The following is a 17,086-nucleotide window of genomic DNA, read 5'->3' as shown; positions in this document are numbered from 1 at the left end:
CGTGGAGAACTGGGACGGTTTTTTAATAGTATTTCGTTGAGCTAAGTCGCGTTACGTTGCTCTTTTATATCGTACAACGATAGTTCGAAGTGAAACCCCGCAGCTTCTACATTGACGAAAATGGCTTCTTACAGAGAATACAGTTATTTTCGTGGCTGACTGTATATCTAGTTCTAGTTTTATTTTATACAGCGCTGGAACTGCTTTATACACTTCCCTGTTCACGCTTCAGCAGATGCGACAATTAAAACGTCCACACGTATTATTATCGGAATTAAGGTTAATGTCGTTCATCCTGATGACGAGCAAAAAAAAAGCAGTTAAACTTGCGACTTCTGTTTGAAGCGCGGGAAAGTGAAAGGCGCGAAAAGGCCGCGTCGAGCCGACGTGAAACCAAGTAATCGAACGTTTACGTAGTCATGCGTAATTGCGCCCCACGGTCGAAGCCACGGTAATCTCGAAACTCGTTAAAAATCGCGCTAATCCTCGTTACGTGCCGTTTGTTCCAGCTTGTCATTAGCGCGAATCCTCCGCGAACGATCGTTTTAATATCGATCACGGTTCTTTCGAAACGTCAAACATTCTTCGCACGCTACGCGAAAGCTGTTCTAGATTGCACGTGTATACACAAATATAGACTCAATCCTGCGTGAAAATAACGAGAAAATCTCGTCGAAGATTTATTTTGTTCGGAAGGTGAAATTAGAGCAAGAAGGCGCTGAACCGTTTTCGAGCGGCAATCGTAATAGCTTAAGAGAAAAAAACGATCGATGGGCGAGTGGCAATCGTTTTTCAAACAAACCAACAGCACGGCAACATTCCGGCCACGCGAAGTCTTTCGCGAAATTCTAAGTAAATTATCAAAATTCTTTGGTCGCGGTAAATTCTATCAGCGAAGTCGAAAATAGTAAGACGATCTCTATTATGCCTCTTCACTACATCAAGAATCCCATGTACGCACTTTGTCTCTTAGCGGCAGTTTGCGTACGACAACATGTGCAAAATAATAGGTATGGATTACAAGGAAATATCAAACGGACGAATATTTTCTATTAAAAATATACTTTTTAATAAGATTTCGCCGCATGTATAGAACCGACCAAGCATTGACGAAAGGCGTGTCGCTTCAAACTCCGACGACAGTGCACAGGAAACGGAACGAAGCGAATTTGAAGACGTTAACTAACCCGAAGAAAGAGCTTAACTACGTGGAAGTTGATCAAAAGAAACCGGTAAACCTCGAAGCAGCAGATTCGTTGGTTCATTGCGTGCAGAACTTCGCTAAACGGGCTCGGCGAATCGTTAACGATATTCGGACGAGCATACCGGTGAGTCTGACGTTGTATTTAACTTTCCTTTATTAACAACGAAGAAAATTGAGGGGTTGGAGTGGTAAATGAGGTAAAGAGAAAAAAGGATAAGGGCTGGAATAATTTATTTTAATTTTTCTGGCTATTGTAAGATAAAGCATAATGAAACACGAAAGTACGATGTACTTCTTTCCGTTTGTTCTCTCTCTGAATTGATAAACCTTGCAAATTTGAAATAGCGTTCAGTGTGAAACGATGTAAAAATTGTGTCAAAAATATTAAAAATCTCTAGCTTTCAAAATTAACAGAAATACATCGCTATCGATATTCCAAGCTTCTCGGGTACACGACGTTTGCCATCTCGACTCCTCGATCAGAAATGCTCGAAACAAAGAGACAAACTCGAAAATCTTATTTCTTCGTCAGGGTTCCAAGTCGACAGAATCCGTCGATCCGCTCACTTCGTCAAACATTTTAGATTCGTTGCTTTACTTAACGAGCGACGTCGGAATCAAATGGTTAGCCTGAGACACCGATTTGTGATGCACTAAGAATCCATCGAAGAACTGTCGTTTGACCAAGGCCAATGTGGATTAAGGGGGGAATTCGCAAGCGATCTTTGTCAATCGACGGTAAAGAAGATAACAAAGTTCGAATGTTTGCTGTTCTGTCGTGGACATCGAGGTTATCGGACAACTTGAATCGAAGGAGCTGATAAAACCATAGTTTGCTTCACAGGTGGATCGGTTCGGTGCTGTGCGCTCGAAAGGCGCCAACGAGCGCGCACGCACCGAACACGACGCTGAAGCAGACACGCGAGTGTATTTAAACGCTCGTTCATTTTCGTTTCCATCGAACATTTCGTTATTTAAAGATGTAAACGTTGCAACGATCATAAATCAATAAATCTTCTCGAACGAAATATTTCGAGCGTCTCGTGTTTCGGTCGATTGTTTAAGACGTCACGAATTATTAATTTGTATTTTGCCCGACCCAACATCTCACGTTTTGGATATTAAAAACAGACACGTGAACTATCTATGTGATCGGTAACGTCGTTAATAACGTAGGAACAAAATTATACCGGGAAATATTTCCGTGACGAATGCAAAGAGGTTAACCATCGAATCCTCTGCCTGATGGACTTCCGTTTCCCACACCATTTCGAAACTCCACCCTGGAATATCAATAACGAAGCCTCCCCACTCCTGCAATCTGACTTTCGCTACGTTTCCACAAGCCAACTGTCCCACGTTCCTCCCCACGAAAAAACCTGCTTGCTCATGGTGCACGGATATTTATCACTCGGATCTCTTTTCGTGGTCCCGGAGCGTGTCTCGCAATCCATCGGTCAGAAGCGGTCGAGCGGATTTCCAAATCTCTCTCGGAGGGTTTCGTAGCGGTTGCGGGCGGACAGAGTTCGAGCATACCGAGGCTCATTTGAATTTTCCCGGACAGGATGTGCACCGCGTGCATTTCAATCCCCGGGGACACCCCGACGAATTATGGTCGAGCGAGATGGCCCCCTCTGGAGGCGCGAGGAACGAACGAAGAGGGAAACGGTATACGCGGATGGTAGTTTAAGAGCGAACGCCCGGTATCCAGGGCACGTCCGGAGCGCCGACAGAACTTATTGTCGTGCGCACGACTCGTCGGGGCATTTTAATATTTCCGCTGAATGCGCCGAGAAAACGGTCGAACGTGGGCAACCGGCGACGAGAAAACGAAAGGAGACGAAAAAAAAAAAAACAAAGAAACGAGAAAGAGAAGAAAAATGAGAAAGAGGTGAAAAAGAGAGAAAAAAGGGAAAGAGGAACGCGCAGACCGGAGGCGAGGAATCGTTACGCGACACTGCCACTGGTCTTGCGTTTTCGACTGCGTGACAGGTGGAGTGGCCACGGGGAACCCTTTGTTTTTTCTCCGGAGTGAGAGACTGCTCGCTCGTCGAGACAACACCAGCACCGTTTAGAGAGGCTGGCGCCACGAAGCGCATAACGATACTCGAATTTAAATATTCACTCTCCGGGCCGCGTTGAAAATATATTGCCGACAGTCCCCTTCGCTTCTCGTCGAGACGAACCCCGGCAAAACCATCTTTTCTTTGCCGCGAATTTGTGTAAGGTTTTGTGAGCTGTTGCTGTTTCGAACAATTAGCATGTTGGACGAAGTTTTGGAAGGGAACCGATTGTGTCTTGAGTGTTTTCGCCAAATAGGACGCACCAATGCTGACTTCTTTCTCGTGTTTATTATGTATTCTATTGTGCCAAAAACCTTTCATCCTTTATCGTATCGTTAAGGTTTAACGTAGGAGTGCTACCGACTCGCCTTGCTCCTGAGAATCGAGAAATTTCACCTGCTGCTACGATATTATACCATTTCGTCTACGTCAAGGTTTATAGACGTAACAGTTTCAGTTTATTCGATCTTTCTTTAAAGAATTTCAATAACGATTCGATCACACGTATACGATTCTTCGACGATTTCAACAAATAACTTGTTGCCAACAAATTTAACTTGTCTCACAAATTCCCAAATCTTAATCAAATTAAAAAATATCCGTCTAACCGTACCACGAATTGCACCAGAAGAAAATTCTCTTCGACGAAGTCACTTTTCCTTTGAATGCCACGAAATTCCTCGCACGTCCTGCGTATCTTAAGTTTCGATCAAACTAAAAGATATCCGTTCTGAACGGTTACACTATTAGACGTTTAAAAAATAAAGCAACGTCTCTGAACAAAGTTACGACAAATTTTTGCGGTTTCCCCGAAAGGTCGTCGCGAGGAAATTCACTCCAGGTCCCGTGTGACGGATGCTTCTCAGGATTCGCGAATAATCCGCTGCGTGCCAAGCACACGCTACACCAAGTAGGTATATTTCACCTCGGCCAGGAGATCTATCACTCGAAACCGTGCTCCCCGTCGCGCATCCGCTTGCAACGCGTCCCTCAGCGGCGAGTGATGCACGATGCCCGGTCGCATGGACGCGCGACAACCCCCAGATAAATCGTTGCGGGTCTCAAAGAGTGTCACTGCGTTATCGTGTCCCCTAATGCCGGACCTCGCGGTGCAAATCGTCTTGGTAGCTCGTACGTGGCACCATTTACATCTTATGCGTACACGGTAGCTGTGGTCCTTTCCAGACACCACGAACCGACTGTTAATGCCGATGGGCTCACAGGGCAGACTTTTCGAACTAGCCTTTCGAATCTTTCGACCGATTATTCTCGCGCGAATAAAATTTGGAACAGGACAGGTTTTATTGGACGCTTCGGATAACTTTTCGGTTATTGAAATATCGTTGTTTGAAAAATCGAGGAGTTTAGGTTGGATCGTTAGAATTTTTAGAAAATTTCCCGTCTTGTATTTTGAAATTCATCGAGATATTCGCATGAAAATGTAAGGAGAAAAGAAGCTACGAGCTTCCTGAAATTTCTAAAAAATTTGAAATTCTCTCAAACTCCGTATCCAAGATCCTACAAACTGTAAATTTTGTGCAAATTCGAAATTAAACGAAGATCCGATTCGAGAAGAGAGCGAAGCACGGATCGATCTCGCGTGAGGGGGTGATTCACATCGGTTCGACGTGGAAAGAGATCCGGATGCAGCGGCAGAGTCGATTTCGTTATGTAAGCGACGGAGAAAATACCGTGGTTCTTGCAATTAGGCTCACCAATAGGGGACCACTTCGATCGCGTGCCGCGATACAACGATGCAATTCTTATTGCTACAATATAACAATTGCACCGTCGGGAAACGACTGTAGGACGCGTGTTGCAACCCGTTTGATACGTGCATCCGTTGCTTGAACTTTGATTAGAAGAGTTTAGCAAGGTATTCTTGCAACCGTGTCTCTTCGTTCCCAGGGAATAGCCTTGCCTAATCGATGCTAAACTTTGTTGCAATTTTGCGAGGGAAGTTTGAGGAATTTCCGAGTTTCTTGCTTGAGTAAGAATTTTGAGTAAGAATATTTTAACGTGCCTATAATCGCTTTAAGCGATTTAAGGAAAGCTCGCAAGTTGGAAGAAAGCTTGTAACGAGAAGAAAATAATCCAAGCGAATTTTAATATTTTAATAGAGATAAATTTCGCTGCCGATCAAGCACCTTTACTGCTCTCACAGTGGTCGTACTATTACGTATTTGCAACTAGCAAATAGAACGAATTTGATCCATTTTTGGATATCCCAAGAGTAGGACGAATCGCTGGGTATCCAGCACGTATAAAAAGGTTGGTGGGAATTATGATGTTGCAACTATTATCTCGTGAAATTTACAATTGTTTGTGTCAGCAGCGAATAAACGTCGATGAATCATTTGTTTCTACAAAAATTGGATAATCGTGTATCCAGATAACGAAAGCGAAAAACTACAAAAAATGGATTTGGTTTTCGAAAGGCTCGTATATCAGCTCTGAGACATCTTAATTCCGTATCAGCCACGAATTCCATAAAGAGCGACGGAATTCACGTCAGATATAGCTACGAGAACACCGTATTCACGATTACGAAACGTTCGCACACGGCGACCAACGAAACAACCATCGAAGGAAGATGAACCTGCAAATGACTTTCACGCTTGCTCGAGACCATGAAACAAGATAAACGAGCTCTACCTTCGCTTTTTACCGCGTCGTATTCCCTCGACGAGTAAGACCGTCGCGGCGAGTCATCGTACGGATCGAACCGCTCGAATCTGAGGGGAAATCTTCGATCGCACGCGGCGAAAGAAGGCGGAGAGGATCGTATCTTGCGTAGACGTCTCGCATCACCGGATGCGCGTGTGCCTCCCTCGCTTCCGGTCGTAAGGCTGGCCAGGCTCATTGCCATGCTCGTCGCCACGCCCGCCCCCGGAATATGAAAACGAAATCATATTCTTTGTCTACCTCTCACCGATCGGTTCTCTTTTATCTCCATCATTTAACGTGTCTCATTGTTCGAACGGATCGAAAGAACGCACACGTTGGAATTACGATTTTACGTGTTTTTATTATTCGTAGGAAACCGAGCCTCGAGCTTCGAAGTCGACAAACGATATTGGTAACTCGAAATGATTGGCAAAATGATCGAACATATACATATAACGTTTTATCGGAGTACGAATCTTGCTTGACATTTTGCACGATGCCGTTACGTTTTAACGATTTTCTAGAAACCTAACCGACAGTACGATGTAACGTGTACCACGTTTAATAACGAAACGTGTACGTTTTATCACGTCGACTCTGCAAATCTTTCTAAGTTTTCTTAATCAAAATGTTTTATGTAATACGTACGATATCCATGGTAAGTGCCGAAATAATTTCGTAAGTCAGTGTATATTCAAATATACGTACAGATATATCCATTGCATTTGACTATCTAACAATCCTGCATATTCTCTGATAATTCGAATGGTAGGACTTGTGCGGGCGTTTTACGAAACGAGTAGCTGACATTCCACGAATGGAGATAGAGAAATAGGCTGTTGAACGAACGGAAAATAGCGTAAAGATGATTCGATCGAAGGAAGAAACGGATGATCCCTGTTTCGGTCGGCGTCGTCGACCGGCCCACTAGACTGCTTTCGTCAGGGCAGCACACGGTTTCTCAAGATCGCTCGTTAAGCCGGCAAAACCCACAACCACGTAATTGCGGCGATCATACGTTAGTTAGGTTAATAACTTTGCATTATAAATGTATTAAGCTCGAATCCAATTACGTCGGTTGCGGGATCCGTTGCGAGATTGTGCCGCTGTAACGTTGATTTCTCTCAGCGTGGCGATTAATAACTCGAAAACGGGGCTACGGTGAGATGATGTGGCAGGGGAAACGTGCGAAATTTGAACACGGAAATTAGGAATAGCATTCGCATAATTGGAGGAGACTAGCGAAAGCGTTCTATGTTTAATTCTCGAGTTTAAGATTGATGTGAAATTAGAGCAGCGGATCTTGAGAGAAAAATTAAACGACACTACGATCTTTCCTAATAGAATTCCATGTAACAGATCGATAGAGTATATAGTATTAAATAATCCGATTATATCCACGTTTGTTTAAGGGTGTAAGAAAAATGGAAAAAGCAAAAAGATGGAAAGTATTTGAACGCTTAGCGCACGAATATTTTCCGAAGATTTATATGTATTATACGAAACTTTTTTTAAATTTCATTAATACCGTAACGAGACACGACTTGGTTATACGTATTGGTAAAATTGCAAACCAATCTGAGATTGTATATAGGAATTACAAACATTTACTGCTAAATAACGAAGCTTATTAATATATCGAGTAATTGACTATCTTTTACAGTGCTACAGGGTATGTACATATTTTAAGTATAAGTTCAATTTTGCAAACATATCTAACGTACATAACACGTAACGTATTTACAAAAAAATCGTTGTATGAATTGAAATGTTTTAGCGAGTCTCCGTATGTACACACCTATAACCAATAAATTTTATATCTAAGTGCAGAAATAATCTAATTCCTAGGTCAGCTGATCAAACACGTCAGTCACTTTTAATGAACTTTGTAAGCGATCATGTTACGGCAGTCTACGTCGATCTAAACACCGAAAGGCAGCAAATACCTCAGAGTTACACTTACAGCTAATTGGCGATTAAGTAAGAACAACAGTTTCCGCGTGAGTGGTTCGACATCGTGCAAGAAAAATCAGGGAACATCGGCCTGCGACAGCCCCGGATGCTTTCGAATGTTTCCCGCAATTTGCAATCATGAACGCCCAGTGCACGCGATGCGCATCTGGTGCATTCGAACGTCACGCTCTCCAGTGATTTTAACGCCTGTCAGAGCGGCATCGCGCGATCTTTCCGACGCAGCAGAGCGGAACAAAGTTTGTTCGGCTTTTCTTAGATTTTCTAATCGACTTTGTAGCATCGAGACGCCTTCTAAGCATTAGAGATCATCACGTGAAATTCAATTGAAAGGAGAAGACTCGACTTATTACTGGGAAGCGAAAAAGACGTCTAATACTTTCTTATAAATTTCCTTTCGTAGAATCAATTTCTAATGTAATTTTCATTTGCTGAAATTGCACCGTAAGAAGAAGCACCGACGTTGTAGAATATCTCTGTAGATGAGCGTAATCTCGATAGTTTCATTATTTCGTACAATTCGGTATACGTAATTAAAAAATGTCTTAATCCTGCCGCGCAAGTTCTTTGCGTCCCAAGCTCGTTTTAACTCCTACTTTTAAAGTTTCAGGGAAACCTTTATACGAAACCTTGATATACGATTGAAACGAAAAATTACGCGTATTAGTAACGATTCTTTCACATTTTCACATATGTATTTATGAAATTTTCCAACGAGTGAAAAATACGATTTGCTATAAAATGACCTAAAGAATGAAATAAAGTTAAACAAAGGACCATAATTACATTCGATTACTAACCTATTGGTTAAAAGAAGATTTGTGGTATCTTTTTGTGTGGTAAAATTATTTCAACGATATTTCCTGAGACACGAATGTTTATTAAGCAGCATCTATTTTAATAACCACTTACGCGTCTTTCTTTGTGCCGGTTTACATGAAATAAAACTCCATGACTGTAATTAAGGAATTTCGAAAAAATTCTCCAGAGACAAGCGAAAGATTCGAAACGGAGGAGGACACAATAGAACAATACGTCTGACCGAGGATACGCCGAACGAGATGACACGCAAATAAGTGTGCGAATGGTGACGATGTAACGCGGTCGCGGATGCATTCTCGAATAGAAAAAGCGAATGTCGCCAGTGGCAATTAGCCGTGCCCTGGAAAACTCGGGAAGTTGCGAAAAATGCCAGAAAAAAAGCCGAGGAAAAATATCGATAATTGAGATTTTGCAACGAATGAAATTTTGCAACGAAATTTGCCACTAGTGTTGTAATAAGTGAAGCGGCACGTTGCTTTGGAGAAAGAACGCTAAATGTAAAAAAGTAAAAAACAAATGATATTCACGAGACAAAGATGTAAAGCAGGAAGTGCGTTCTAAACCGATAGGCAGGTATGTATATGTATAGTAAATAAAAAATAAACAACCAAATAAAATTCTAATAAACTTTTACAAAATAATTTCATTGCAACAAATAAAAATCTCAAAGATGGTACAATCTCAAAGAATAGAGGAAAGTAAAAAGTTGAGAAAGAAGGAGAAAGAGGAAAATGAAGAAAATCTCGAAATTGGAGAAGGTTGAAAGAAAGAAAAATAAAACGAATAGAAGGAACGTGTGCAAGCGTTAAAATGGAATTTTAAAAAGGAAAAAGAGTTAAACAGAGCTTCGATCGAGGTGCGTCAGTGGACGTCGACGACCGTCACGGAAGGAGGGCGTTCCATACACGCATGTACAGGATTGTGTCACAGATGTCATAACTTTACGTAATTGGGAGCCATCGTCGGGCATTTGTAAGCTGTACGCATGCGAACTGGCCGACCGGTACGCACGGCAATTTGCTTTGATTCGGTATTGTAAATTGTGTCGCGGGAAAAGTGATGTCCGTAGTTGGGAAAGCGCTAGCCAGAGATAATAGTAACGACATTGGTAAATCATTGCAACTTTATCAAATACATTGTCTTTAGTTTTCTAAATTACTCGTACAGATGTTGCCTAGAAAATATATAATTTCTAAAAGTCGAAACGACACTCGTTCGATTCTCACACCTCGTTGCGTAAATCGACATCTCTCGAAACGATAAAACTTTGTTACCGCGAATCATCGAAAAATACAGTTTCATCCGCGCGCGGCATAAAAAGAACCATCGATAAAATATCTCACCCCTTATCAATCAGAAGTTTATCTAATTACGGTAACAAGCCATCGAATTACTATTTCTAAACGTCTCATACGGACTATCAAAGTCGGATGCAGGCTGAATAATTCATGAAACCGAGATCCGAAAGCCGATGTTTATCCGGTCATTAATCAGCCCGTCTATGTTATAATTAATTTTTGCCAAGAATGGCCTCCGTTTCGCCTCGCGGCTCATGGCTGCCGTCCAATCTAATGGTAACCAGGTCGTTACCGATCGCTTCGGAACGTTTGCTTCCCGCGGCACACGAGGTCGGCCAATTCCTTTCGTAATTCGCCCTGATGATATGCGACGAGCGCACCACCCGCGGCCATTATGAAATAACGATATATATATTCCGCGCGGAACGCTCGAAACCGCGCCACGGTTTATATCGAGCTGTTACGATATACCTGTGCCGATACCTTCTGATCATCGCGTTTCAGCTTTGTTCGCGCCTACATACACCTGTGTACGTGCATGCGTCTGTGCAACGTACATACGAGTACACGATCAATTTCACCGTTCGACAGAGGGGAAAATCGCGCGCGTAGTCGCTCGAGAAACCAACGAATAACGTATTCAGGGTAGCTTAATTCGATCGATAAAACGTGACAAATGGTACGCTAAGTATCTATAGATTGAACAATTACGAGGATCGCAGGAAATGACGATAAGTTTCGATTTTTCGTGATGTTGATTCTTTTACTTTTATATCGTATTACGGTTAAAAAGGAATATTTCAATACGAGATAGCTAGAAATGGAGGGAACCTATTAAGATCAAACACATAGTTGAAGAAATGTGCTACTGTTGTGGGAAGGTATACCAGCCAAGATACGCGATATTTTATTATTACGGCAAACGATATTTTTTAAATTACGAAGAAAATTGAAAAAAAGAAACGTGGAATCGATCGAACGATATAGTGAATTTAAAAATTGCTCCCCTATAAAAATAGGACAATATCGGTTATTCTGGTATGGTGATAGAGTTATAGCGATAAGGGTAGATCGATTAAATTGATAGAACGCACCAAATAGATCAACTAATGTAAATATCTGCAAATTGAACGGATACCGTCTCCGATATATTATAGTAATACATAGTTTATTTTACACGTGTCTCGTTCGAATTCATTGAGTGACGATTACGACGATACCATTTTAAATTTACGATTCGCTAATTTGATGGTTTCGATTTGGAGATCGAGGAACGCGGCGCAAACGAAGAAAAACATATATGTGGGCGTGTCAGGTGAGAAGAAGCGGTAATCAATTCCTTCTGATCGGAGATTGTTAATCCCTCGTGTAAAAAGAGAGAAACAGGAGAGAGAAGCATCGATGAGGTGAAACGAAGAAAGTACGATGAAAGAGGCAACAGGAGGAATGCTGGCAAGTCGTTGGGAGACTGGGAGAGTGAATTCTATCGGCGAAAGGAGGAGCTTGCTGCTCATTACTTAAACCACCCCCAAGAAAAAGCGGTCCCGCGAACCGGTGCCACCCTCTCAAGACGAATTAGCAAATCTAACGTAATAATTAAATTATCGCCGCCGCTTGGCCGGTTCAGGTAGTTAAAGACACGCTGTTCGCTGCGGACCGTGCTAATGAACCGTCCCGCGCAAATGGCAGTGGGAATAAATTTGAATTTCCATTACATCCACGGTGGCGTAGATGCCTGTCTGCGAGAACACGGATCTCTTTGACGAGCAGCATTTAGAGAATCCGAACGAGTTGAAATAAAAAAAAAGGTGGTTCTCTAACGCTTCGCCGAGAAATCTGTTTCTTTTTTCCGTGAACTTCACGCTGCGTAATTAATTTATACAACTTTAATTTTATAAGAAAATTCGATTTTCCGTTCTTCTTCCATTTTTTTATTACGTACTTGTCTGTTTAAGTTTTGGAACGATTATCAAAAAAATTATTTAAATAATCAACAGAAATAATCTATGTAATTTTTAACAAACTACTCATTCTTGATAGAAGAACCGACGATAAAAAAACGACAGAAATAACCATTCTGACACGTACCTGGTAACATATACGAGAAAATCAAATACGAACGTAGGTTTTAACGACGTTTTAATAACCTCGACAGGTCCGAAAGATCGTGAAAAAAATATATCGATGTCGATAACCTGAATCCGATACATATGGATGCCGCAAAATAATGGTTTCTTTAAATCGGAAATATAACGAACGTGCGGCACGTATGTAACTAGCGTCGTGGCACGGCCATAAACGCGGTACAAATATCTGACATTTACATCGTTGCATATTTATTGGCGTTACTTTGCATAAACGGTCCTGAATATACATGCGCGTCATCGAGTCGCCGCGTGATAGCGAATTTCATTGACTTCAAACTCGGATCGTGGGCAATTATACACGGGCCGGTAGCGTAATGCGACACATCCGTATTTACATTTCATTTTCACCGCGATAGCCACCTCGAATTTCCATGGCCAGTTAATTACACGCTCTCCTGTGTATACGAATCGATCCATATATCTGTATATTATATGTACGTTCGATGCGCGGCGCTAACGAAGAGAGAAAAGAAAGAGATACAAATTTGAAATAGGATAAAGAAAAAGATGAAAAGAAAGGACGAAGTAGCGCGCGTCACGCGTTTAGAGGGCACGAGCAAACCGTGGGAGGAAGCCATTTAGAAACCCAATCCACCTGTTAATCCAATCGCCACGAAGCCGCTTGAGAACGACTTTAATTGAGTGCCACCTATGTTCCTCGCTCGACGACCGTCGGTGGCAGTGTGTGTCCTAGGCAAGGCCTGGCACGCTCGGTTCCCTCCGAGTTAAATTCGATGAATCGAACACACCGTTGACGGGGATTAATCAACTTTCGTTGGCCAGGTGAGAAACCTCTGACGTCTTCGTTGCAACATCAGATCGGTGAAAAAAGAAAAAGTACGAAAGAGGGGAAAAAAAAAAAGGAAAAGAAGCGTCCAGCGAAAGGAATGGATAATAGAACGAAAGAGAGGATCGAAAGAGAGGAAAGAGGGGGGGAATCCGTAGTCAGAACGGTGCGAGAAAGTGCAGCACGACGATCACGAACGTATTATTGCCTTATTTTCATTTCTGCGACCGGCGATCGTGTGTCTTCGCGTAAAAGTTCAAGACGTCGATTACGAAATGCGAATCCGCCGTCTCGAGCCTCGTGCGTGCTGAGGTGCCAGGGTCGACACGTTCGAGATCGAGCTATCAGCTCGGCCGGTCTAACGAAGATCGATACATTCGTTAATTAACGAATAACGTTTCTTTTCTTTTTCCTTTCTTTTTCTTTTGTATTCTATGTACGCGAGTTCTGCTGTATCTTTTTTAACCCCGTATCTATGGTCGTGCAATTAAATCTCTGCACGAGAGTGACGCATGAGCGCGAGGTCGTCGTTCGAACTAATTAGCACATTCCACACGGACGATGTTACGAAACGTGAGATAGACGCTCTATAATAGGAGCGGTGATACCCACGTTGAAATAATCGATACGCCAGGATTTATTACGACGCCGATACGTTTTCGCGCGGATTCATTTAGGTATTACGACACCGGTCGATCGTGGTTCGAAGCCAATTTCGTCTAGCCGAAAAAATTTACACATTCGACCTAATTAACCGTCTGTAGCCTGTCTTTGCCTGGTTAATGGCAGATCCTCCTACGGATATCGCGAGAAGAGGTGGTGAAACTTTAAATTCCTCTCCAGACACCTAATTTATTTCGCTGAAATTGTTTCTCTCTATATTCTCGCATATTCTCTGGTAATCTTCCTTGAAACAGGTCCTACCATAGAGGATCGGTAGACTATAAATGGAAATTAGATATTCAAATTTTGCTATTTACCACGTTATATACTGTACCATCGCTATTTATTATATTTTATACTTGTCAAGTAATAAAATCGTTCCATAGTGTTTGACGATTAGAAACATCAATTTTATCGTTTCGCGTTGGCCTTTAAAAATCAATTTAATCGTTAATGGCTTATTACGAAGAATAATGTCATCGTAGTTTGACCTATCCGTAACTTTACAATGAAATTACGTTTCGTCAGAAATTAGCAAGTATCTCGATACATTTGAGTTACAATGTACATCAACCAACACGAATATCTTCTTATCTACCTAATCTTGTATAACGGAAAATCTCTGTTCGTGTACGGTACGAAATGAACGCGTCGATCGACCTAATGTCTTACGTGTAGCCGTAAATGTTCCAAAACGATTGGTACGAGCACGAATCGCGATATCAAGATCGTGTTGGCTTCGACACCTGAACCCACGTTATTGGGCACGTGTGAATTAAATGAATTAAACGAACCACGAACTGGATAGAGAGAAACCGATGTAATCCTAATTCACTTTTATATTTCGCGTATGCCTATACCGCGAAAGAGAAAGAGAAAGATCGGCCCACGCTCGGCGAGGTTCGCGAGAGGTCTGGCGAGAAGCAGCTGACGCGAATTACGGGAACTCTCCTCTTTACAAAGCAGATTGCCTCGCCAGGGCAAACATACTAGCATTAGGTTAGGCCAGGTCATTCTTCCGGGCACGTTTAATCAACTCTTACCTCGTATCTCGAGATTTTTAACGCCTGACGGATAAATCGATTCGATTAGGCACGTATAAAATGGTGTACGATGAGTGGAATCTAGAAACGTTCAGAGGTAGAGGTAGGTCATCTAATAATTTAGCGACGAGTGATCACGGTTCGCTTGCCCGGTATTGTCTCATCGTAATGACGACTCGGCTCGCCGATCGTTGACCGCATTATGTTTCCGGAAAATTGCATGCGAAACGATCACGATGATAACCGATCGCAGTGAAAGTTTTCATTCTTTCGTACACTTGTACGTAGTTTGCGTGTATCGAGCTGATTCCAGAATATTAACTAATTTTGCATAGCATAATTCCACCTGTTCTTATTTCGATGAAATGTTATCAACGGTGAAAAATTAAATACTTACAACACTCGGAGACGCGCAATCGCTACTCGGAGGACTTGGATTCTGAAAAGAAAAGCAATGTTCTTGTTAAAACGGAGCTAAAAATGTTAATTCGATAAAGATTCCGTTCAAACTTTCGAGCAAACGAACGCAGAAGACGCGCGATTTTTGCACGGATCGAGCGGAAAAGCGGGTAACCTGTATCAAAAGCATGGAGCAGCGGCGTTCTTATACGTTTCTTTTGCCACATCCCTCTTTTTTTCATGTAGAGTCGTTTCGTATTCTCGTGCGACGTTCGGCCACGACGCCACCGTACATTCTAAGAGACTGACTCATCCGAGTCCAGTGCCTCTTCTTCATCGACACAGGACGCTCTGCGTCTGGTCACGTCCCGTGGCACGGAGAGCTGCATTACGCACCCTTCGTACACGCTTCTATGCGCTCGACTCTTAAACAGGTGCCTACGATGTATTATCTCTGGCGTGCAATGAGACCTGCTAACGCGGAACACGTCCGTTCTCGCATGACAATGAAGATAACCGGCGTCGCCATTAACCAACGGAAAAGGAACACTGTCGGGAGGAAATTCTCGATCATTATGCCCGCGAAACTCTAAAATCGGCGACGAGCGTGTGTCACAATGAGCATATTTTAAGACCGTTGAACGGAGCATTTTGGAGTAGGAAACGAGGGAAACGGCTGTGTTTCGCGTTAAGTGTTGAAAGTTGGAAACAGTTCTGCGGCTATACACTGAATAATACATGAATATATTTCAGCAGTACACGCGAGCAAGTAAAAAGAAAACCTACTTTGTTCGTCTACCTGTGTTCTAACAGAGAGACAATGCATGTTCTTACTCGAGAGAACAGAATTATCGGAATAATAAATGAATCTGTCGACCGATGTATGAAAATAGCACAAGTCGGTTGGAAATGTACGTCAAATATTTTGTTCGCCCAAGCCTTTGTTCTTTTATATAGACGCGCGATTAAACGCAGCTTCGTTAGAATAAACCTTTCATTCGTATTCGTAAAGCTCAATTAAGATTGAAATTTATCGTATAATTTAAGAACCTCAAATTTGTAGTCTCCAGATAGTCTTAAGGCTTCCAACATACAGATACGCTTCCTCTTGATACGCAATTTTTCGCTAGGACCCTCTTTCACGATAGCTTACGAACTAACGATATCGGTAACGTCAAACAGGTACAAATTCCAGGTTACAAAGATCGATGGAAGGGATCGGATCGTGCTAATAATATATCGGGTAAATTTTGTTTACTTTGTAATTATACTAATACCATCGTACACCAATTTTTTATGCCTTGTAAAATTTCGTTGATAGTACCGATTCGTGGAAAATTGTCCCGATGCTCGCAATTAAAAAAGCTAGAGTAGTTATTCATGGATTTGCCTGAAACTAACTGCAACGTCTCTCGAATGTGTTTTTTTACATTTCCCTTTTTTCAGATTCATGGAAAGCAATGCTGGCATCGAAATACGTGTAAACGCGTGCAACGGCGCGTTGCGCATTGCCGCTCGAGCGCATACGATTCATGCGAGCACGAGAGGAGTCGTCGATGCGTATCCAGCTATCCACGTGCCAGGCGTTGCGTGCGACACGCCCAGTGCGTGGCTCGTACCACACGCACATACGTGCCGCGCGAACCGAGATTTATGCCATTGGCCGCGAACCACGCCGCTCGTTTATCGGCCGTTCCACGCGCGCGGATCACGGCAACGAACCAGGTACTTAATCGCACCTTGCGCCGTCATCCGCCGTGCTCGACAGACGCTGCCACCAAACGTACCTCATTTTTCGATCATTATCATCTGCTTCGATCAATTCGAATAATCTTCGAATTTATCTCTCGCGATTAGCTCGCGGACGTTTATGCGTTCATCGAAAATATAAATTGCCGTAAGTGTATGTAGGAAATAATTAAATACGACAATTCGCCAATATCGAAGAGTCGGAATAAATATTTCGAATCCTTAAGTTGATAAAGTCGAACGTTGCGTATGCACGTTCCTTGGAAAACTTGT

General features: G+C 42.4%; 1 protein-coding gene across 2 annotated transcripts; it reads left to right on the top strand.

Annotated features, from left to right (window-relative positions):
* The first annotated feature begins 793 nt into the window (after positions 1 to 793).
* On the top strand, positions 794 to 2,222 carry LOC132909148 (uncharacterized). Of its 2 annotated transcripts, none has more exons than XM_060963751.1 (3): positions 794 to 1,010; positions 1,094 to 1,328; positions 1,737 to 2,222. In XM_060963751.1, the coding sequence occupies exons 1-3, from the start codon at positions 925 to 927 to the stop codon at positions 1,836 to 1,838; spliced, it is 423 nt and encodes a 140-aa protein (XP_060819734.1). In that variant the 5' UTR covers positions 794 to 924; the 3' UTR covers positions 1,839 to 2,222. The 2 variants fall into 2 exon arrangements, with proteins under 2 accessions (XP_060819734.1, XP_060819733.1); XM_060963750.1 differs by having other exon boundaries at positions 1,076 to 1,328.
* Positions 2,223 to 17,086: the final 14,864 nt, after the last annotated feature.

This window comes from Bombus pascuorum, chromosome 7 (genome assembly GCF_905332965.1).
Source record: "Bombus pascuorum chromosome 7, iyBomPasc1.1, whole genome shotgun sequence".
Taxonomy (NCBI): domain Eukaryota; kingdom Metazoa; phylum Arthropoda; class Insecta; order Hymenoptera; family Apidae; genus Bombus; species Bombus pascuorum.
Note: the sequence above shows the minus strand (reverse complement) of the source record. Positions and strands in the feature narration are given on the sequence as shown.

Excerpts from the sequence above, each read along its gene's own strand:
- LOC132909148 (XM_060963750.1), top strand. The coding sequence starts at position 925 with ATGCCTCTTCACTACATCAAGAATCCCATGTACGCACTTTGTCTCTTA. Across the intron at positions 1,011-1,075 it reads CAACATGTGCAAAATAATAG|ATTTCGCCGCATGTATAGAA; the intron begins GTATGGATTACA and ends CTTTTTAATAAG. Across the intron at positions 1,329-1,736 it reads ATATTCGGACGAGCATACCG|GGTTCCAAGTCGACAGAATC; the intron begins GTGAGTCTGACG and ends TTTCTTCGTCAG.